This window comes from Coregonus clupeaformis, chromosome 7 (assembly GCF_020615455.1).
Source record: "Coregonus clupeaformis isolate EN_2021a chromosome 7, ASM2061545v1, whole genome shotgun sequence".
NCBI classification, from domain to species: Eukaryota; Metazoa; Chordata; class Actinopteri; order Salmoniformes; family Salmonidae; genus Coregonus; species Coregonus clupeaformis.
This window is the reverse complement of record NC_059198.1, coordinates 9,697,576-9,721,318: the sequence shown is the minus strand read 5'-3', so window position 1 is coordinate 9,721,318 and position 23,743 is coordinate 9,697,576. Positions and strand designations below refer to the sequence as shown.

Sequence of the window (23,743 nt, the reverse complement as noted above, 5' to 3'; positions counted from 1 at the left end):
CTCATTAGTATGCCAGGCTCCGCTCTGGCAAGCAGGTCTCCACGCTGGCACTACCCTCTCTCTGCCCATTTATTTTCTTCCACACTGAGCCCTTTGCACCCCATGTCCCCTCCCCGGCCTCCTTCCTGTGAATGTGGCACGGCATCTGCCACGGCCAATTCTCCTCACCGTCTGACTCCCGCCTCTCTGTTAGATATACTGTAGCTGAGCAGAAGTCTAAGGTTCTCTGGCAGCACGGTGCAGGTGGCCAGTCCACTCAGTGGGATACACCAAGATGGCCTGGAGCATGTGGCTGGTGCTTTTCTCATGGGGTGCCAGTTCATCCTCCCCTCCTCTCTTCTTCCGCTCCTTCTCTCTCCCTCCCTCCCCCCTTCTTCACCTACTCTCTCCCTCTCCTGCCGAACTCACAGCAGGACTGTCAGCCCCAGATATCTTTCCTCTAGTGTGTGCGTCAGACTCGTGTGCACGTGCTTGCATGTGTTGCTTTTTATTCAACTGCTGCTCATTTTCAGCTCCATAACTGCAAATGTAATCCCCCTGTTCTCCTCTCCAAGTTTGCAGGGATTTTCATATATCCAATTAAAGCCCTGAACACAGCAGATTTAGTGCATTTGTGTGCAATACTGCCTCATGGAGTCACATACTGCTTTGTCATTATTATACATTTGTTCTCACATTATCACACCGCACCTTTTATCTAATTTATCCCTTAAATAATTTATTTATACGTTCTAAAACATGTTCTATTGGCAAACCTACAATCACTGAAGAACAAACTGGACGAGCTCCGTTCGAGACTATACTATCAACGGAACCTGAAGAACTGTAATATACTGTCTTTCTCTGAGTCTTGGCTGAACTAGGACATGGATAATATACATCTAGCAGGTTTTTCTATGCATCGGCAGGACAGAACGGCAGTGTTGGGTAAGCTCAAGGGGGGAGGTGCGTGTCTCTTTGTTAACAACAGCTGGTGTCGCGATCTGTAATATTAAGGAAGTCTCAAGGTTCTGCTCGCCTGAGTAAGAATACCTCATGAAGGAGGAAAAAGTAAGGAACTTGCATTAAAGAACATAATTGGTTAAAGAAAATTGTGATAAATAAAGTTTACCAGTTTCATTTAAGGACCAAAAGATTGACAGCCGTCCCATATAGATTGCAAAATAGTTGAGAAGAGATTTTTTACGTACCGATTCCATGGCATAGTGTTTATGAATTGATACGCAAAACGATGCCGGATTCAAAACTTAGAATTTTTCAATTTAAATGATTATATAAAATTATTGCTACCAATATAATGTTATTTGTATGGGGGATCAAATCTTCCCAGCTCTGCAGATTTGGCTGTGAAGATACAGAATCATTAGATAATTAGTTTTGGTACTGTCCATTTGTAGCTTGTTTCTGGACACAGGTCCAGGAATGGCTGAAGGATTGCAATATTTGCATGGAGCTGACCCTGCAGATAGCACTACTGGGTGATCTGAAAAGTCATAGTCAATCGATCAATAATATAATAATACTTTTAGCAAAGATGTTTATTTTCAATTCACAAACTGTAGAAACAATGAGAATAGAAAGGTTCAGAACTTTTGTAAAACATCACAGTACAGTTGAAAAATAAATGGCAAATAGAAATCCAATATGGATGGTGTTAAGAGATAGATGGGAGGTGTTGAATGGAGCTGAAGGATGGGACTAATAACAACAACTAATAACAAGATAACTAGTGTAAGACATGCTGTGTCCATAATAAGTATATAGGTTATATATTGTGAGCTTTTGTGAAAGAGCACAGTTAGAAAGATATGGCATATAGAGGCATACCAGATGGACATCATGAAAATGATCGGAGGAAGTTCAGGAGTAAAAACAAACAAAATATAATTAGTGACTGTGTCCATAAAATGTATATAGTATGTATAAGCATGAAGTAGAGGCCTAAGCATTGTTGTTCACTAGTTTACTCCAATTAGGGAGGGGATGGTGGGGTTGGAAAGTAATAAAGGGAAATATATATATATTTTTTTAAAGGGTGTGTGTGTGTGTGTGTGTGTGTGTGTGTGTGTATACAGTGAGGGGAAAAAGTATTTGATCCCCTGCTGATTTTGTATGTTTGCCCACTGACAAAGAAATGATCAGTCTATAATTTTAATGGTAGGTTTTTTGAACAGTGAGAGACAGAATAACAACAAAAAAATCCAGAAAAACACATGTCAAAAATATTATAAATTGATTAGCATTTTAATAAGGGAAATAATTATTTGACCCCCTCTCAATCAGAAAGATTTCTGGCTCCCAGGTGTCTTTTATACAGGTAACGAGCTGAGATTAGGAGCACACTCTTAAAGGGAGTGCTCCTAACCACAGAAGCAATCAATCAATCAGATTCCCAACTCTCCACCATAGCCAAGACCAAAGAGCTCTCCGAGGATGTCAGGGACAAGATTGTAGACCTACACAAGGCTAGAATGGGCTACAAGACCATCGCCAAGCAGCTTGGTGAGAAGGTGACAACAGTTGGTGCGATTTTTCGCAAATGGAAGAAACACAAAATAACTGTCAATCTCCCTTGGCCTGAGGCTCCACGCAAGATCTCACCTCGTGGAGTTGCAATGATCATGAGAACGGTGAGGAATCAGCCCAGAACTACATGGGAGGATCTTGCCAATGATCTCAAGGCAGCTGGGACCATAGTCACCAAGAAAACAATTGGTAACACCGCCGTGAAGGACTGAAATCCTGCAGCACCTGCAAGGTCCCCCTGCTCAAGAAAGCACATACAGGGCCGTCTGAAGTTTGCCAATGAACATCTGAATAATTCAGAGGAGAACTGGGTGAAAGTGTTGTGGTCAGATGAGACCAAAATCGAGGTCTTTGGCATCAACTCAACTCGCCGTGTTTGGAGGAGGAGGAATGCTGCCTATGACCCCAAGAACACCATCCCCACCATCAAACATGGAGGTGGAAACATTATGCTTTGGGGGTATTTCTCTGCTAAGGGGACAGGACAACTTCACCGCATTAAAGGGACGATGGACAGGGCCATGTACCGTCAAATCTTTGGTGAGAACCTCCTTCCCTCAGCCAGGGCATTGAAAATGGGTCATGGATGGGTATTCCAGCATGACAATGACCCAAAACACACGGCCAAGGCAACAAAGGAGTGGCTCAAGAAGAAGCATATTAAGGTCTTGGAGTGGCCTAGCAAGTCTCCAGACCTTAATCCCATAGAAAATCTGTGGAGGGAGCTGAAGGTTCGAGTTGCCAAACGTCAGGCTCGAAACCTTAATGACTTGGAGAAGATCTGCAAAGAGGTGTGGGTCAAAATCCCTCCTGAGATGTGTGCAAACCTGGTGGTCAACTACAAGAAACGTCTGACCTCTGTGATTGCCAACAAGGGTTTTGCCACCAAGTACTAAGTCATGTTTTGCAGAGGGGTCAAATACTTATTTCCCTCATTAAAATGCAAATCAATTTATAAAATTTTTGACATGCGTTTTTCTGGATATTTTTGTTGTTATTCTGTCTCTCACTGTTCAAATAAACCTACCATTAAAATTATAGACTGATCATGTCTTTGTCAGTGGGCAAATGTACAAAATCAGCAGGGGATCAAATACTTTTTCCCTCACTGTATATATGGGGGGAAAAAAGAAAAGAAATATACGGGGGATTGGAAGTGATGCAGACAATTACATTGATGGAAGTTACAATCTATCTGCAATATTAAAGCTGATCTACCCCCTAGAAATTTTTTAAAAATAAAATAAAAATAAGAATACCTCATGATAAGCTGTAGACCATACTATTTACCAAGAGAGTGTATCTATATTTTTTGTAGCTGTCTATTTACCACAACAAACCAATGCTGGCATTAATATCGCACTTAACGAGCTGTATAGAGCTATAAGCAAACAAGAAAATGCTCATCCAGAAGCGGCGCTCCTAGTGGCCAGTGATTTTAACGCAGGAAAACTGAAATCCTTCTTACCTAATTTCTACCAGCATGTCACCTGTGCAAATAGAGGCATAAAAACTCTAGACCACCTTTACTCCACACACAGAAACGCATACAAAGCTCTCCCTCGCCCTCCATTTGGCTAATCTGACCATAACTCAAGCCTCCTGATTCCTGCTTAAAATATTTTTTTTATTTTTTACTTAACACTTATTTTTATTAAAACTGCATTGTTGGTTAAGGGCTTGTAAGTAAGCATTTCACTGTAAGGTCTACACCTGTTGTATTTGGCGCATGTGGCAAATAACATTTGATTTGATCACACTCTGCGTAGCCGATGTGAGTAAGACCTTTAAACAGGTTAACATTCACAAGGCCGTTAACATTCACAGACGGATTACCAGGACGCGTACTCAGAGCATGCACTGACCAGCTAGCAAGTGTCTTCACTGACATTTTCAACCACTTCCTGACCCAGTCTGTAATACCTACATGTTTCAAGCAGACCACCATACCTGTGCCTAAGAACGCCAAGGTAATTCTTCAACTGGGAAAATGTTCACGCTGTACAACATTTTACAACATGACGTCACAATCAGAACGATTGGAAACTTTTTCACGCTGGGAAGATTTTTACATGACACAAGGCACAAGGTACGGTGGGTTGCTGTCAGAAACACTACATGTCATAATAGAAAGCTGTATATTGTTCAATCTACTGCTGCCCCCAGGGAAGGTATGTATGCCACTGCTCGAGCCATGGTGAGGTTCAATTACTTCTCTAACTTTTCAAGGTCAGACAATGTCTCGCAGCTCCTTCACTTCCCTTGTGGAAGTGTATTAGATTGACCATGCTGTCTTTGCTACAGTATATCTGTCCTTAATAAAATACAGAGCAAATTCCTCTGTGCATGCACGCACTCACACGCACGCACACGCACACAGAAGGGTGAGGCATGCCATTGCCATTTTGGGAGTAAAAGTTTGCCACAGTAGACCACAGTGGGGGAAAATTACCCCATTTAGGAGCAGTCATGCTTGAAATTAAGCCTGACGTGTTCATTTCCAATAGTAAAACATGACACTACCAGACAAAAATGCAAACTGGCAAAGTTGAGTTATTTGAATGGCAGACACAGGGTATGATTATACTGTAGGTCTGTGGGTTACTATGCAGGCCCACACTGAAATCAGATTAATTTCAGTCAGGTGAAGTATACAGGGCTTGTGTTTCGGTGCTGTTTGGATGCACACACAGGCATACATCCATTCAAGTGGCTTGACCAGTGCTATCTATTCATGAGAGTGAGGTGCAGGCAAAGATAATTGAAACCACTCTCGAGAGAAGAGCCCTTTTTGTTTTTGTAAGCCTTTTATACAATTGACTGATGAAGCTCTAGTCTAAAGCAGTGATGGCTGACAAAGACTCTCTGCTCATTATCAAATCTACTGCAGGGGAACATTCTACCGCGCCTGTTTCCACCAGTTTGCAATTCTGACTAAATCAGTTGAGCGAACAAAAGCAAGATCGATAGCTTTTATTTGCAGGTGTGTGTTGACTGTTTGTGTCTGTTTATTCACACTGTTTATACAGTAGCTGTCAAAGCCTTTCTGCTGTTATAGCAAAGCCCCGCTAGAACAGCTCTGAGCACGAACACATCCAGAAGACCACACACCTAAGCAAAGCATCTAAATCAACCACAGTTGAGTCACACAAACACTGTCATCCTTCATCTACATAGATCTATACAACTTAGCCTGGAAATTGTGCAATCAGGTTACTATGTTATCAACAAGATTTTGTGTACAGACTGAACATTATTGACAAAAATGTTGTGATGCATCGACCAGATCTGGGTCAAATTCAACTATTCAACAAACTCAACTAGTTCGATAGTATAAAAATAAGTTACATTGAATTTTGAAGTGGATAACATCTAATCTTTTAGCTACCCTTGTTTTTACCTCTGCTTATACCTTGTCATTTACAGAACTGCTCTCCCTGTCTCCCCCTGCAATTACATTTCCTCTTTCACAGAGGCTGTCCATCTCCCTTTAAAAAGGCAAAGTGTTGACAATATTCCCGTCTGCTGCGCAATCACAGAATATCCTATAATTTAGAGGCAGACATAATTCAGCTGAAAACCGTTTGATTGCAGGGGCCATTTTGTGTCTCTGACAGCCTCCTGAAACTTTGGCTCTAGCAAAGGGAAGCAATTACTTTGGCTGCTGACTAGTGCAATCTCACTGCATCTGAAGAACACTCCAACATTAGAAACCTAGCCACTCTGTAAAGTGGAATCCGGAGGAATTAATCAAGACCTCACTTTACATGTTTAACTTGTATCCTGCACTAATGTCAGTATGTGTGGGGCTTGATCTGAGGCTCCTTAGCTGAATAGCAAAACTTAGACTGTGTTTGTTTGCATTTTGGCAAGCAAATGATTGCTTCCATGACAATACAGTTTTTAGTGTGGAAAGTCTAAAAAGCTTAGGCCTCTTGAGGTGAGCTGAGATGCATTGCTTGTTTTATTGCTCATGACAACACACACACCTTTTATTTCATTTCCCTACTAATTGCGAGTGGCAAAGAAATGGCTGAATTAGGAACATTCGCTGACCCATTTCTGCACCTCCACCTATCAGACTTCTGGTATCATTCCCCTTACACCAGACAAATCTAGTTGATGAGAATAGACTAGAGCTGGGAGCTCTGATGGCTGGGGCTCCTCATCTCTCTCACACACGCACACCACTTGGGAGATGGCACACAACATTTATGGAAACTTCCAGGCCATTTCAGAGCATTACAATCACCCCCCTTAAGAGGCCATTGATTTACTTTAGGCATGACAGATTTTTACAGCAACATAGTATTTCAGCTGCTTTTTACAGGAACAGAGTATTTCAGCTGCTTTTTACAGCAGGAGTATTTCAGCTGCTTTTTACTGTAATTTCTAGAATGTGTCTTGTTCCCTTCATTGTGTGGATATACAGTCTTACTTACATTATAGGGAACTGGACAATGTGTAGTATTTATTTTCCAAGTCTGTTGTTATTCTCAGTGTCGATTATTAATATACATTCCTCTCAAATTGACAGTGGATATATGTACAGTGAGGGTGTTGTGATGTGTTTGCTGTATCTAAGCCGTGCTTCTGTGTGTGCCGTGTGTGTGCAGGTTTCTTGGGGTACCCCCTGGAAGAGGAAGCTGCCCCCTGACAGGACCTCTGCCCTTTGACCTCATCTACACAGACTACCACGGCCTGCAGCAGATGAGGCAGCACATGGGTCTCTCTCTGAGGAAGCACAAGTCAGTGGGGTTTTATATGTGTGTTTTTATACAGTTGCGGTTAAATATATTGGCACCCTTGCACTTTACAATGGAGTGCAATGGAGCGGAATGTTCTGATTTCTCTTTTCAAAACTGGCTGAATGGCAATGTTTACCTTGTAGGCACCTGCAACTTACCACAGGTGAGAGAGATTACACAAAAACGAGAATCACTCGCCTCCAACAAAATTAATTAAAATGTTTAATAATTTAGTCCAGGCCATTTTTTTTTTTTAAAGAGAAAAATCGCAATTTCAGTTTAGATTTGTTTCTTTCTTGGTCCTGTGCAGTTATAAATCAAGGAAATACACATGTGAACACCAAGTGTTTATTATTATATTTAAAAAATATATATATTTTAGAAGAAATAGTGAATTGTGCAAAGGTGCCAAAATATTTGACCGCAACTGTATGTGTGTTTGTGGGTATGTGCTTACTGTGTGTGTAGGCATGGAATGTACTATGCACCATATCATCTCTTACCTTCTGGAGTAGGAACAAACTTGTCCATGATGTATAAGTTAAACTGTCTGTGTGTTTCTTTGTTACTGGAATTGCTGGTGTGCTGGTTAATCATTGGCTTATTGGCCTGCTGCCCTTATTGGCTGGTATTTGGTCAGCTGGTTGGTCCCCTGTGAGTCACCAAAGCGCTTCCAGGGGGAATCTGCATGAGAGCAGCTCACACAGCGATCAATTGGGTAAATAATGAGTCCCAGATTGACTGATAGAAATGTTAAGTAGCACAGTGGAGAAATGGCACCGCTTATAGCCCCTGAATTCTCTGTATATATTTTGAACTTTGCAATGTACAGGAAGTTGCCCGAGGCCCCGCAAAGTGTCGACTAAGCAAATAAAAAGTGTCATTATTGGTCCTAGTTATTGCAGGCCAATTTTAAGTGATAGGATTGTGAAGGCACTTAACCCTAATTGCTCCTGTAAGTCGCTCTGGATAAGAGTGTCTGCTAAATGACTAAAATGTAATAGACTTGGGCGGTATACCGTATATATATTTTTGTGTGGGTTTTGGGGCACCCTAAAGTTCGGGGCGGGGGGGGGGCGTGCTACCCCACTGCTTAAAACTAAGTTAAAGATAGACAGCGATATGGTGTAGATGCAGAAAGTAAACAGCATACTGGTCAATTTCTGCAACAATTAAGAGCTTTGAAGCTTGAGTCTCAACTTCTCTGCTGTTTTTGTCCCGTGGCTACCATGTTACAAAAGTGTGAAGCGAACCTGTTCACATGCACAGATGCTGTGTGTGACTGTGTAAAAGCGAAGTTGTGCATCTCGCTCATCGCAATATCCGCGATGCTGCTCATGGCAACATAATTTCACTCAGTCTACCTTTAACTATCTAAGATGAGCCAAATACATTTTCTCCAGCTCAGGGCTTCAGCTATGCATTTGGTTTGCTAACTTGCTAGCTAAGTGGCTAGCCTGCAAGATCAAACTTCTTGGTTACAGCAGAGACAATCAATTCCCTCCTGGATCAAATGTATGTTTGGAAAGAAATAGCGGCCCTTGTGTGCACTGTCTGTAATACCGTATACCCCGGTATGGTACAGGAACGGTATGAAGGTATGCAAATCTGGATACCGCCCAACCCTAAGCGGCGCGCACACACACACACTAATATTATTATAGAGACCACAGGAGGTTGGTGGCACCTTAATTGGGGAGAACGGGCTCGTTGTAATGACTGGAGTGGAAATAGTGGAATGGTATCAAATACATCAAACACATAGTTTGCAGGTGTGTGATGCCATTCCATTTGCGCCGTTCCGGCTATTATTATGAGCCGTTCTCCCCTCAGCAGCCTCCTGTGATAGACATGCAAACACAGCACAATATTTGTAGTGCACACACTATTGTTTGCGATCACACAATGAAGCTCCTAATAAAGATGACTGACCACATGCCAATATGATTGTGTTTGCCTCATGGATCATTTGCATTACAGGCAGATATCCGTGCAGCAATGGAATTATGTTTGAATAGATGACACATGAAAAATCTGACTGTGGGATTACTTTGAGGTCCTATAAGACTCTTTTATGAGACCCTCTGTCCCAGTCCTGGCCCAGACAGTACAAGCTGCTGAAATAATTAACCAATGATTCCCATCAGTGTCAATACAAGGTCACTTGTCAACTGCCGATGCATATCAACTGTCCCAGTCTGGCAGGCTAATAATTAAATTTCCTCTGCAGGCCCCCAGACTGCTTTGATAAACATTGATAAATCAACCAGATCTGATAAGAGCCCTTGATTCCTTCAGTCTGGATATGCAGAGCTGATGAAGTGGGGAGATAAAACAATGCTCTGTGCTCGACTCACCCTTTTAGTATTCTCATATGGCTTCCTTTCCCCATCCTTCCTCTTTTCTTCCTTTTCTTCTAATCTAAAAGTAGCCCCACCCACCTGAGGATCTGTCTTTTTCAGCCATCTATTTCCTGTGTTTGAGGGATGCAAAATCCACTTGTCACTTAAATCTCGCTGGATTGATTGCTTTCTGTGACTCTTTCATACTCTTGCTTGTGCCTGTTGTTTTTTTTCCCGTTAACGTTACGACAACGGAAATGTTTGTAAAGACCTGTCAAACACACCCCGGTAATGGCTGAAATGAGCTCAATGGGATACATTGGCTTTTAGTTGAATCGATAAGAACACTAAAGCTTCGTCTGGGATTGAACGCACCGTCTCGACACTTACATCCCAAGAAAGATTACTTTATTTTGATGGGTGTACATTTTTTTGGTGGAATAAAAAAAAAGTAATAATTTAATACAGTTGAAATGTTTACAAATTAGATGCGCTAAAATGAAAGCAATTTCCGAAAATGAACACTCGGATTATAGTGATATTATGTCTGATCTCGCAAACAATGTAAAGTATGTTTAGTCAGAGCGCCAGGCGCAGGAGGTAAAACACCGAAATCAAGAGTTTATTCAGTGTACCATTATGTAGCGCATATAGCGACAGAATGAAACTAGCACAAGGGAAAATCAACCTTGACTGCATACCTACTCACTCTCACAACGAACGATCACTCACGAAGGACAAGGGGGCAGATGGAACACTTATACACAGACTAATGAGGGAATGAGTACCAGGTGTGTGTGATTGACAAGACAAATGAGTGATGATAAATGGAGAGGTAGTGGCTAGTAAGCCGGTGACGACGAACGTCGAAACCTGCCCGAGCAAGGAGGAGGGGCAGCCTCGGCTGAATTCGTGACAGTACCCCCCCCCCCCCTTGACGTGCAGCTCCAGCAGCGCTCCGACACCGGCCTCGGGGACGGCCAAGAGGACACGGAGCAGGGCGAGTCGGATGGCGACGATGGAAGTCCCTCAGCAGAGAGGGATCGAGCATATCCCTCACCGGGACCAAGCACCGTTCCTCCGGACCATATCCTTCCCACTCCACGAGGTACTGAAGGCCCCCCACCTGGCGCCTCGAATCCAGGATGGACCGGACAGAGTACGCCGGCTCCCCCTCGATGTCCAAAGGAGGTGGAGGGACCTCCCGCACCTCAGACTCCTGGAGTGGACCAGCCACCACCGGCCTGAGGAGAGACACATGAAACGAGGGGTTGATATGGTAATCAGGGGGGAGTAATAACCTATATGTGACCTCGTTGATTCTCCTCAGGACTTTGAACGGCCCTACAAACCGCGGGCTCAGCTTCCGGCAGGGCAGGCGGAGGGGCAGATTCCGGGTCGAGAGCCAGACCCGATCCCCCGGTACAAAGACGGGGGCCTCACTGCGGTGACAGTCAGCGTTGGCCTTCTGACGAAAGAGGTGAACATGGGCAGCGTTCCACATCTCCTCTGCGCGCCGAAACCAGTCATCCACCACAGGAGCTTCGGTCTGGCTCTGGTGCCACTGTGCCAGAACCGGTTGATAACCTAAAACACAATGAAATGGCGTTAGGTTCGTAGAGGAGTGGCGGAGAGAGTTCTGGGCATATTCTGCCCATGGCAGGAACACCGACCACTCCCCCGGCCGGTCCTGGCAATAGGACCTCAGGAACCTACCCACATCCTGATTAACCCGTTCCACCTGCCCATTTCTCTCAGGGTGGAACCCAGAGGTCAGGCTGACCGAGACTCCCAGACGTTCCATGAACGCCTTCCAGACTTTTGACATGAACTGGGGACCTCGGTCAGACACTATATCCTCTGGTACCCCGTAGTGCCGGAAGACGTGTGTAAAAAGGGCCTCCGCAGTTTTCAAAGCCGTGGGGGGACCGGGCAGAGGAAGGAGGCGGCAGGCCTTCGAAAAGCGGTCCACAACGGTCCACAACGATCAAATGAGACCATGGTCGTTGTGGAACTGGTAAAGGTTTTAACTTACCCGCTGGGAGGTGCCTAGGTGCCTTACTCTGGGCGCACACTGAGCACGAGGAAACATACACCCTCACGTCCTTAGCCAAGGTAGGCCACCAGTACTTTTCGGTCAGGCAGCGCACTGTACGACCGATACCTGGGTGACCAGAGGAGGGTGACGTGTGTGCCCAGTAGATCAGACGATCACGGATAAGCGCAGGCACGTACTGCAGCCCAGCTGGTCACTGCGGTGGAGATGGATCTGTGCGTAATGCCTGCGTAATATCCGCGTCCATCGCCCATACTACCGACGCCACAATGCAGGAGTCTGGCAGTATGGGGGTATTGTCTCTGGGCCTCTCCTCTGTATCATACAGCCGGGACAGTGCGTCTGCCTTCACGTTCTTCGTACCCGGAATGTATGACAGTGTGAAATCAAACCGGGTGAAGAATAGGGCCCATCTGGCCTGGCGAGGGTTCAGCCTCCTCGCTGCCCGGATGTACTCCAGGTTACGGTGGTCCGTCCAGACGAGGAATGGGTGTTTCGCCCCCTCGAGCCAATGTCTCCACACTGTCAGAGCTTGGACCACAGCCAACAGCTTCCGATCACCAACACCGTAGTTCTGCTCCGCCGGGCTGAGCTTCTTTGAGAAGAACGCACAGGGGCGGAGCTTGGGTGGCGTGCCCGAGCGTTGAGACAGGACTGCTCCCATCCCAACCTCGGACGCATCCACCTCCACTACGAACGGTAGTAATGGATCGGGGTGGGCCAGTACCGGGGCCGAGGTGAACAGTTCCCTCAGGTTACTGAAAGCCCTGTCAGCCTCAGCAGACCAGCGGAGCCGGGACTGCCCACCCTTCAACAGAGATGTAATGGGAGCTGCGACCTTGCCAAAGCCCAAGATAAACCTCCAATAATAGTTGGCGAAGCTAAGGAAGCGCTGCACCTCCTTTACCGTGGTTGGAGTCGGCCAATTACGCATGGCTGCAATGCGGTCACCCTCCATCTCCACACCTGTGGTAGAAATGCGGTATCCGAGGAAGGAGACGGACTGCTGGAAAAACTTACACTTTTCTGCCTTAGCGTAAAGGTCATTTTCCAACAGTCGGGCCAGTACTTTGTGAACCAGGGACACATGATCAGCGCGCGTAGCGGAATACACCAAGATGTCATCGATGTAGACCACTACACCCCGACCAAGCATGTCCGGAAACACCTCATTCACAAAGGACTGGAAGACTGAGGGAGCATTCATCAAACCATAGGGCATCACCAGGTATTCATGATGCCCCGTGGTTGTGCTGAATGCTGTCTTCCACTCATCTCCCTCTCGGATACGCACCTGGTTGTTCGCACTCCTGAGATCTAATTTAGTGAAGTATCGCGCTCCATGCAATGACTCAACCACTGACGGAATGAGGGGGAGAGGATAACTAAATCTAATCGTCTCCTTGTTCAGTGGTCGATAGTCAATGCACGGGCGCAGACCGCCGTCTTTCTTCACAAAAAAGAAACTTGAGGAGGCAGGTGAAGTGGAGGGACGTACAGTGGGGAGAACAAGTATTTGATACACCGCCGATTTTGCAGGTTTTCCTACTTACAAAGCATGTAGAGGTCTGTCATTTTTATCATAGGTACACTTCAAATGTGAGAGACGGAATCTAAAACAAAAATCCAGAAAATCACATTGTATGATTTTTAAGTAATTAATTTGCATTTTATTGCATGACATAAGTATTTGATCACCTACCAACCAGTAAGAATTCCGGCTCTCACAGACCTGTTAGTTTTTCTGTAAGAAGCCCTCCTGTTCTCCACTCATTATCTGTATTAACTGCACCTGTTTGAACTCGTTACCTGTATAAAAGACACCTGTCCACACACTCAATCAAACAGACTCCAACCGTTCCACAATGGCCAAGACCAGAGAGCTGTGTAAGGACATCAGGGATAAAATTGTAGACCTGCACAAGTCTGGGATGGGCTACAGGACAATAGGCAAGCAGCTTGGTGAGAAGGCAACAACTGTTGGCGCAATTATTAGAAAATGGAAGAAGTTCAAGATGACGGTCAATCACCCTCGGTCTGGGGCTCCATGCAAGATCTCACCTTGTGGGGCATCAATGATCATGAGGAAGGTGAGGGTCAGCCCAGAACTACACGGCAGGACCTGGTCAATGACCTGAAGAGAACTGGGACCACAGTCTTCCCTCAGTAAGAGCATTGAAGATGGGTCGTGGCTGGGTCTTCCAGCATGACAACGACCCGAAACACACAGCCAGGGCAACTAAGGAGTGGCTCCGTAAGAAGCATCTCAAGGTCCTGGAGTGGCCTAGCCAGTCTCCAGACCTGAACCCAATAGAAAATCTTTGGAGGGTGCTGAAAGTCCGTATTGCCCAGCGACAGCCCCGAAACCTGAAGGTCTGTATGGAGGAGTGGGCCAAAATCCCTGCTGCAGTGTGTGCAAACCTGGTCAAGACCTACAGGAAACGTATGATATCTGTAATTGCAAACAAAGGTTTCTGTACCAAATATTAAGTTCTGCTTTTCTGATGTATCAAATACTTATGTCATGCAATAAAATGCAAATTAATTACTTAAAAATCATACAATGTGATTTTCAGGATTTTTGTTTTAGATTCCGTCTCTCACAGTTGAAGTGTAGCTATGATAAAAAATGACAGACCTCTACATGCTTTGTAAGTAGGAAAACCTGCAAAATCAGCATTGTATCAAATACTTGTTCTCCCCACTGTATGTACCCATGGCGCAGGGACTCGGTGACGTATGTCTCCATAGCCTCCGTCTCCGCCTGCGACAGGGGATACACATGACTCCTGTGAGGTACAGCGTCTACCCGAAGGTTTATTGCGCAATCCCCCGCCCAATGAGGTGGTAATTTAGTCGCTTTATTTTTAGAGAAGACTTGTGCCAGATCATGGTATTCGGGGGGAATGCGCACGGTGGAGGCACCGTCTGGACTTTCCACCGTGGTTGCACCAACGGAAACACCCATACACCTACCCTGACACTCTCGCGACCACCCCGTGAGAACCCTCTGCGGCCATGAGAAAGTGTGGTTGTGGAGTGCTAGCCATGGAATACCTAACACCACAGGGAAAGCAGCAGACTCAATGATGGAAAAAGTGACCTGCTCACAATGCGTCTCCTGTGTGATCATGGTGACTGGTACCGTGACTTCCTTTATCAACCCGGACCCTAATGGTCGACAATCAAGTTCTCTGATGGGGCGTGGAATGGATAGGGGAACTAATGAATTGCCCTGGCAGCGTGCAAAAGTTTTGTCCATAAAGTTCCCAGCTGCGCCTGAATCGACTATCGCCTTACACTGGGGAACTCTCATGTGATCAGGGAAGTATATGGGTATAGTACAGTGCTCAGCAGAGGGCTCTGAACAAGAGTGGGTGCTCAATACCTGGGGTGATGTGACCAGTACGTCCAACCGGCCTCACAACTGTAGACCACGTGTATGGCGTCGTGTGGGCGAGCGGTTTGCTGATTTGAACGTTGTGAACAGAGTGCCCCATGGTGGCGGTGGGGTTATGGTATGGGCATGCATAAGCTATGGACAATGAACACAATTGCATTTTATCGATGGCAATTTGAATGCACAGAGATACCGTGACGAGATCCTGAGGCCCATTGTCGTGCCATTCATCCGCCGCCATCACCTCATGTTTCAGCATGATAATGCATAGCCTCATGTCGCAAGGTTCTGTACACATTTCCTGGAAGCTGAATATGTCCCAGTTCTTCCATGGACTGCATACTCACCAGACATGTCACCCATTAAGCATGTTTGGGATGCTCTGGATCGACTTGTACGACAGCGTGTTCCAGTTCCCGCCAATATCCAGCAACTTCCCCCAGCCGTTGAAGAGGAGTGGGACAACATTCCACAGGCCACAATCAACAGCCTGATCAACTCCATGCGAAGGAGATGTGTCACGCTGCATGAGGCAAATGGTGGTTTTCTGATCTATGCCCCTACCTTTTTTAAACCTCTACGGGATCGGTGTCCCGTATACGGGACGGTTGAGCTAACGTGCGTTAATGTGATTAGCATGACTGTTGTAAGTAACAGCAAACTTTCCAGGACATAGACACTGCTGCACTGCTTTGCTTTATCTTGGCCAGGTCGCAGTTGTAAATGAGAACTTGTTCTCAACTGGCTTACCTGGTTAAATAAAGGTGAAATAAAAAAATTAATAAAAATAAACGTGGTCCTGTGTAGCTCAGTTGGTAGAGCATGTCTTATATGGGCAGAAAGCTTAAATTCTTGTTAATCTTCTGCACTGTCCAATTTACAGTAGCTATTTCAGTGACAAAATACCATGCTATTGTTTGAGGAGAGTGCACAACAACAAAAAATGTATCACGGCAACTGGTTTGATACATTCACTTCTGAAGGTAAATAATCTTGCTCTGATTTGTCATCCTAAGGGTCCCAGAGATAAAATGTAGCATAGTTTTGTTTGATAAAATCAATTTTTATATTCAAATGTAGGAACTGTGTTCTACAGTTTGAACCCCTGCTGTCTCTGGCTCCACACCCACCCCGCCCGGCCATCTAGATGTGTGAAAGTTAGTATATAAGCTAATGATCCATCATGTATGACATTCCTGGGAGTGTGTAAACTTACATTGTGTATTACCATATCAGTTTTATATGTTCTCTATAGTTATGTACTTGAAAATGTATCAATTGACCAATTTGGCACAGTCTTGAAAGAGTTCCCACATATGCTGAGCACTTGTTGGCTGCTTTTCCTTCACTCTGCGGTCCAACTCATCCCAAACCATCTCAATTGGGTCGGGTCACTTTTTTGGTTACTACATGATTTCATATGTGTTATTTCATAGTTTTGATGTCTTCACTATTATTCTACAATGTAGAAAATAGTAAAAATAAAGAAAACCTTTGAATGAGTAGGTGTGTCCAAACTTTTGACTGGTACTGTAGATCTTTCTTTATTTAACACAAAATGTGAGTGCATTCTAAGAAAATATAAAAGTGACATTTTACAATAAATTGAATACATGAATTCCCACCAAAATCCCTGAACTCGATTCATTATTTGTCCGGAAAATAATATCTGATGGATTATAAAAATGTTAAAAGTTTGGAGTATCTTCATCCATTGTCCAACACAGGAGGTTGGTGGCTCCTTAATTGGGGAGGACGGGCACATGGTAATGGCTGGAGCGGAATTAGTGGAAAGGTATCAACAACACCAAACACATGGTTTCCATGTGGTTGATGCCATTCCATTTGCGTCGTTCCAAACATTATTATGAGCCATCCTCCCCTGAGCAGCCTCCACTGTAAATGTCCAGCTGTTGCATTTATTAGAATTGTTTTGAAACCTTTTAACAATTTCGATGACCGTTGCTACTAAAAGGATACAATCAAAGTAATATATGTTAGTGGTGCTCCTGTCAAAATTGCTCTCTCCTATTCAATCCTGTCAGGTACAGTAAGTGGTCATACACAACGAAAGGAAACCTTTTCAGACTATTAGGATGCAGCCTCTCACACATTATGCCCCAGCCATATCAGAGACCCACCAAAGAAGGGAGGTATCCTTGCGGTGTCTTGACGTGGTTACATTGCTGTGAGTAAGAGCTTAGCCCAGCCAGTCTCTGTCCTCTCCATTTATCTCCCCTGTGGTTTGAAGTGGCCTAGCAGTGGTCTAAAGCAGCGTGTGATTTAAAGTCAATTTCCCCTCACCTGGAGGGCAGGCTGAGCCCAGCACACTGAGGGAGAGGAGAGGCACGGTGACATCCATCACCCCTGACTGCTTTATGGGCCAAGTCTCGTGGGCTTGGTTCCCATAGTACTGCTTGTTAGACATGGGCTTTTACCAGATAAATATTATGTCATCGCAACAACAGGAGGCAATGTCTATCTATGTTCCAGTATTTTGATATACAGAACTCATTCATTCTCCCATCTCTTTCCTCTGTCTCTCAGGTGCCACATCCGTGTGATTGATACATTTGGCACAGAGCCGGCCTACAACCATGAGGACTACGCCACCCTGCATGGCTACAGGACCAACTGGGGTTACTGGAACCTCAACTGCAGGCAGTACATGACCATGTTCCGTGAGTGAACTCTGAGCATATTCTCTCTTCTGACACTGGATGTGAGGGGAATGGGGTTGCACTTGTTTATCAGGTATCAACCTCAGAAAGAAAGAAAGTGGGACATGGTAATAGGGCTTTTGGTGGAGGTTTGGCTTTTGGAGTGTGTGTGTGGGCACAGATGTTGTGGGGCGCTTGTGTAGGCCTCTGGCCTCTCACAGTGGAAGCTCAGGGCAGAGAGACGAGGAGGACCCTGGGAGGGTAGCAGCAGCTGTGGCCAAACAGATGCGTAGAGCAACACACTAGAACTTGGCACCATTTGGCTCTCGCTCGCTCACAAGCACACACGTAGAGCTCAGACATCCAACTGGGATCAGTGGAAGGAGAGGAGACTTCAGCTGTGTGTGTGCTCTTCCAATTAACTCAGTGAGCATAGCTTCTGTGGAAGTCCTGCTGTTTTGGAAATATACATTGTAATCGCAAGCCATGGCTTTTTTGTTTTTCATGTGTACTGGAAATACTCAGGCCTTGTTTTGATTCCTGGTTTATGGAGTGACCACTGTCCTTCTCTTAGGTGATGTGGTCCCAGCTAGTCAAAACTATTCCTTTAACCACTATGTCTCTTTATTCCTACATCTTACTCAACATGCTTCTGAGTTGCATTTGAAACTGAATGTCAAGATTTAGTTTAGTGTTTGACTTTGACTTATTGAGCCTGACACTTTGCTATGTTTGCCCCTCACAGCACACACTCCAGACAACTCTTTCATGGGTTTTGTGGCTGAGGAGCTGAACGACACAGAGAGGCTGAGCATCCAGAGGAACAAGTTGGACAGCATGGCAGTGGTTTACGGCAAAGAGGCCAGCATGTGGAAGGTGATCATATGGATATCAATGTTCAATTTCTACAGCACTAATGTCACAACTCAAGCAAAGAAAACTATATTGCTGAGAGTAACATTTGACTGACACCCCAATGGGCATATCACCTGCTCCTGTCTACATGATATCAACAAATAAATGACTTTTCCCCTACTAAGCTGTGTAGTCCAGTTGAGATGGCATCTCAACATATTTACACAAGTCAGCAGTGTGTTATATGCTGCAGTGTATTCTGTCATGATGTGATAAATGGAGTGCACCCCACTCCCAGAGACAAGCTGAAACTAAGTTATTCTTGCCCATCTGCCAAGCATGACACATCAATCCACTAGGTATATGTATGTACGCCCAGAGACGTGTGAGGGTTGTTGAAGTGGCAATTGTTTTTGTTTAGTGTAAATTCTCCCTCCAAGCTACAGGAAAAAGGCATCACATATTGATGTGTCTGGCTGCCTCCCCGTGGTTAGGTGCACATGAATTGGCTGGATTTGATCTCTCACTCTCTACGCTTATTGAATTCCCCCTCACTCTGAACAGTTTGAGGTACGGCGTGCGAGGTATAACATTTATGAGTGTGAGAGATTGCCATGTGAATGCCATCTGTGTCTGGGCCTCCCTCGACACTGGGACTACCCCTCACTGCTTCTGGCATCATCCTCAGCTCTCAGGTTCATGTGCCTGTCAGCTATGTGTTGTACTGCAGCTGTATGTGTACAAGGAGACAACATGACTATCATTTTATCTCTCCCACTCACTGTCTCTCTCTTGTCTTTTCTCCTTCCCACATGGTTTCCTCTTGTTCTGATCTCATGAAATGTTGATGGATCCCTTCCAGCTCCAAGTAAGTATACCTGCACTTCCTGTCAATGATTGACATTTTGAACACCATCTGAAACTTTGTTTTACTTTGAGCCATGGTACAGACTGTCCCTGGTTTTTGATTTCTCTGCAGATTCATTTTATAGAGATTGATACTGTTCATACGCAATGTATGCATTAATGTTCCATTAAATGTGCCAGACAGTTAACTAAAATCATTTTGGAATGAGTCAACAGCTTTAGCTTTTTAGAAGAAAGAAAGATATTTCAGGTGAATCATCTTTATCTACCACAAAGATAAAGATACTGGAGTTTTCATAAAAAGGCCTGAGGGTTGTTATGCGTTCAGCCTGGTCTGTCTGCACATCTTCTGTCATCTCCCTGTCAGATCAATAAACTGCTGCCCTATGACAGGTTTAGGAAAATACAAAAGGTGGAGCTTTAATCAGTACTCAGAATGTCAGCTCTCTACTAATTATAGTTTTACTTTGTTTGCTCTTTTATATTGAGCATCTGCAATGACATCAGTGGCTCTATGTACAACTGTTTGTGGAAAGGTTCTTAGTCTACAGAGGGAAAGCTCATACATGTTTATTTATATTGTGTTCAGTACAAATGTTCTATGTTAGGCTTAGTATGCCACTGAAGATTTGAAACAACACAACATTCTCACCACTCTATATGTAAATCACAACTTTGAGAGGAATGCATACAGTTTTAATGATGTTATTACAATTCATTTCTCAACAGGAAAGGTTTTTGAGCTGTTTAAATACAGTTGAAGTCGGAAGTTTACATACACCTTAGCCAAATACATTTAAACTCCAGTTTTTCACAATTTATGACATTTAATCCTCTTAAAAATTCCCTGTCTTAGGTCAGTTAGGATCACCACTTTATTTTAAGAATGTGAAATGTCAGAATAATAGTAGAGAGAATGATTTATTTCAACTTTTATTTCTTTCGTCACATGCCCAGTGGGTCAGAAGTTTACATACACTCAATTAGTATTTGGTAGCATTGCCTTTAAATTGTTTAACTTGGGTCAAACGTTTTGGGTAGCCTTCCACAAGCCTCCCACAATAAATTGGGTGAATTTTGGCCCATTCCTCCTAACAGAGCTGGTGTAACTGTGTCAGGTTTGTAGGCCTCCTTGCTCGCACACGCTTTTTCAGTTCTGCCCACAAATGTTCTATAAGATTGAGGTCAGGGCTTTGTGATGGCCACTCCAATACCTTGACTTTGTTGTCCTTAAGCCATTTTGCCACACCTTTGGAAGTATGCTTGGGGTCATTGTCCATTTGGAAGACCCATTTGCGACCAAGCTCTAACTTCCTGACTGATGTCTTGAGATGTTGCTTCAATATATCCACATACTTTTCCTTCCTCATGATGCCATCTATTTTGTGAAGTGCACCAGTCCCTCCTGCAGCAAAGCACCCCCACAGCATGATGATGCCACCCTCGTGCTTCACGGTTGGGATGGTGTTCTTCGGCTTGCAAGCTACCCCTTTTTTCCTCCAAACATAACGATGGTCATTATGGCCAAACAGTTCTATTTTTGTTTCATCAGACCAGATGACATTTCTCCAAAAAGTATGATCTTTGTCCCCATGTGCAGTTGCAAACTGTAGTCTGGCTATTTTATGGCGGTTTTGGAGCTGTGGCTTCTTCCTTGCTGAGCGGCCTTTCAGGTTATGTCGATATAGGACTTGTTTTACTGTGGATATAGATACTTTTGTACCTGTTTCCTCCAGCATCTTCACAAGGTCCTTTGCTGTTGTTCTGGGATTGATTTGCACTTTTCGCACCAAAGTACGTTCATCTCTAGGAGACAGAACGCGCCTCCTTCCTGAGTGGTATGAAGGCTGCGTGGTCCCATGGTGTTTATACTTGCGTACTATTGTTTGTATAGATGGACGTGGTACCTTCAGGCGTTTGGAAATTGCTCCCAAGGATGAACCAGACTTGTGGAGGTCTACCATTTTTTTTATTTCTTTTGATTTTCCCATGATGTCAAGCAAAGAGGCACTGCGTTTGAAGGTAGGCCTTGAAATACATCCACAGGTACACCTCCAATTGACTCAAATGATGTCAATTAGCCTATCAGAAGCTTCTAAAGCCATGACATCCTTTTCTGGAATTTTCCATGCTGTTTAAAGGCACAGTCAACTTAGTGTATGTAAACTTCTGACCCATTGGAATTGTGATACAGTGAATTATTGTGACGAGGTGTGAATGAAGGAGTCAGGCGCAGGAGGTAAAACACCGAAGTCCAGAGTTTATTCCGTTTACATAAATCAAACGCTCCCAGCGTGAAAACAAAACTAATACAAGGGAAAATATTCCACCTTGGCAAGTACAAATAGAAGAGTAGCTCAACCAAGCTACTCGCTCTCACAATAAACAATCACTCACAAAGACAAGGGGAACAGAGGGGACACTTATACACATACTAATTAGGGGAATGAGCACCAGGTGTGTGTGATTGACAAGACATGACAAGTGGAGTGATGAGAATGGGATCGGCAGTAGCTAGTAAGCCGGTGACGACGAACGCCAAAACCTGCCCGAACAAGGAGGGGAGGCAGCCTCGGCGGAAGTCGTGACAATTATAAGTGAAATAATCTGTCTGTAAACAATTGTTGGAAAAATTACTTGTGTCATGCACAAAGTAGATGTCCTAACCGACTTGCCAAAACTATAGTTTGTTAACAAGACATTTGTGGAGTGGTTGAAAAACGAGTTTTAATGACTCCAACCTAAGTGTATGTAAACTTCCGACTTCAACTGAAACTAGAGAACAAGAAAAGGTATATTACTTTCGTCTTATGTTTGATCTTCTGAAAAATCAAACTGGTCCAATATGAAAAAATGAGGTGCAACAATGTGAATGATTAATATATTAAAGACTTGACTGAGGAAATAATTCATTATATCCTATGGTTTTCATGGGATAATTACCAAAGTTGACTAATCATCTCCTCTAGGGCAATACAAAAAGACATGGTGTTTTTATTTATTTATTCCTTATTTGTGTATAAATTCTACAGGTACATTCTCAGTGTGGCCTGATTGCTGTGGCCTGATTGTATTAGTTAGTAATAATGAGTGCAGGTCAGCTCATCTGCTTACCCATTACATCTCTATGATCAGTGACCAGTGTGCTGCTGTAGCCAAGGTGAAACCCATGCTTACTCTTCACACTCAGGCCATTCTCATGTAATTTGCCCCTGGTGTTGCTGTTGCTTGGTGAAGGAAATCAGATCACCCCTCTAATTGGCTATGCCAGTCTGTATGCACCAGTGGCGGTCAGTGCCGTAGGTTCACACAGGTCGAGAGACACATTTTAGGTGACAGACAGTGACACATGGACTGACAGTTCACTTTCATAGCAGCCACGTTGTATTCCTTCTCGCATCTATGCGCTCTCCTCCTTTCACCTCTTCCCTTCGCTTGTGGACTTCAATGCACAACACATCAGCTGTATGTGACCAGACGAAAAAACCTTTCCAAGCCAAACCGCTACACACAGCCTACATCGTTGTCACCATATTTGCTAAAGTAACGTCATAGTCAGCATAGCTAATAGAACTAACATGTTAGTAAACCCGCTACAATCCTGCAGTAACGGCGGCCCCGGTGGCAATAAATTAGTAAAACCAAAAGCTTACCTTGACTAGGAAGAGTTCCATTGTTGTGTTGGAAAGACATAGCCAGCTAGCTAACATAGCATCCCTCTGTTTGAGGCGGGTGTTTCAGTAGGCTGAACTAGCTAGAAACTGAAAGTGGAAAAAAATGACACTCTTTCTCTCATACTTCTCCATTTTGTAATAAATTAGTTTGTTAAAAACTGTTCAACTATTGTCTTTCTCTCTCTTTGAGTCAACTACTCACCACATTTTATGCACTGCAGTGCTAACAACATGTCAGTTCATGCTGCAAGAGCTCTGATAGGTTGGAGGACGTCCTCCGGAAGTTGTCCTAAATACTGTGTAAGTCTATGGCAGGGGGTGAGAACCATGAGCCTCCTAGGTTTTGTATTGAAGTCAATGTACCCAGAGGAGGACGGAAGCTAGCTGTCCTCCGGCTATACTATGGTGCTACCCTACAGAGTGCTTTGGAGGCTCTGCAGACCTTCTTTACAAAATAGTGTGTTTTATTCAATTATTTGGTGACGTAATTATATTTAATATAGTTTTATCTAAAAATGATAACTTTTTAAGTGTTTAAAAATATATATTTTTATGAAATTCACTGAGGAGGATGGTCCTCCCCTTCCTCCTGAGGAGCCTCCACTTGTATACACC

The 23,743-nt window shown here is 44.2% G+C and overlaps 1 protein-coding gene across 2 annotated transcripts in view; it reads left to right on the top strand.

The window, feature by feature from the left end:
• The window catches only part of LOC121585141 (alpha-1,6-mannosylglycoprotein 6-beta-N-acetylglucosaminyltransferase B-like), an 84,034-nt gene that overhangs the window by 51,549 nt on the left and 8,742 nt on the right, over positions 1-23,743 (top strand). For both annotated transcript variants that reach the window (XM_041901509.2, XM_041901510.2), the window contains 4 exons: positions 7,143-7,274; positions 17,620-17,753; positions 18,478-18,608; positions 19,450-19,455. In XM_041901509.2, the coding sequence (XP_041757443.2) occupies positions 7,143-7,274; positions 17,620-17,753; positions 18,478-18,608; positions 19,450-19,455 (403 nt within the window). The remainder of the gene's footprint in view (positions 1-7,142; positions 7,275-17,619; positions 17,754-18,477; positions 18,609-19,449; positions 19,456-23,743) is intronic.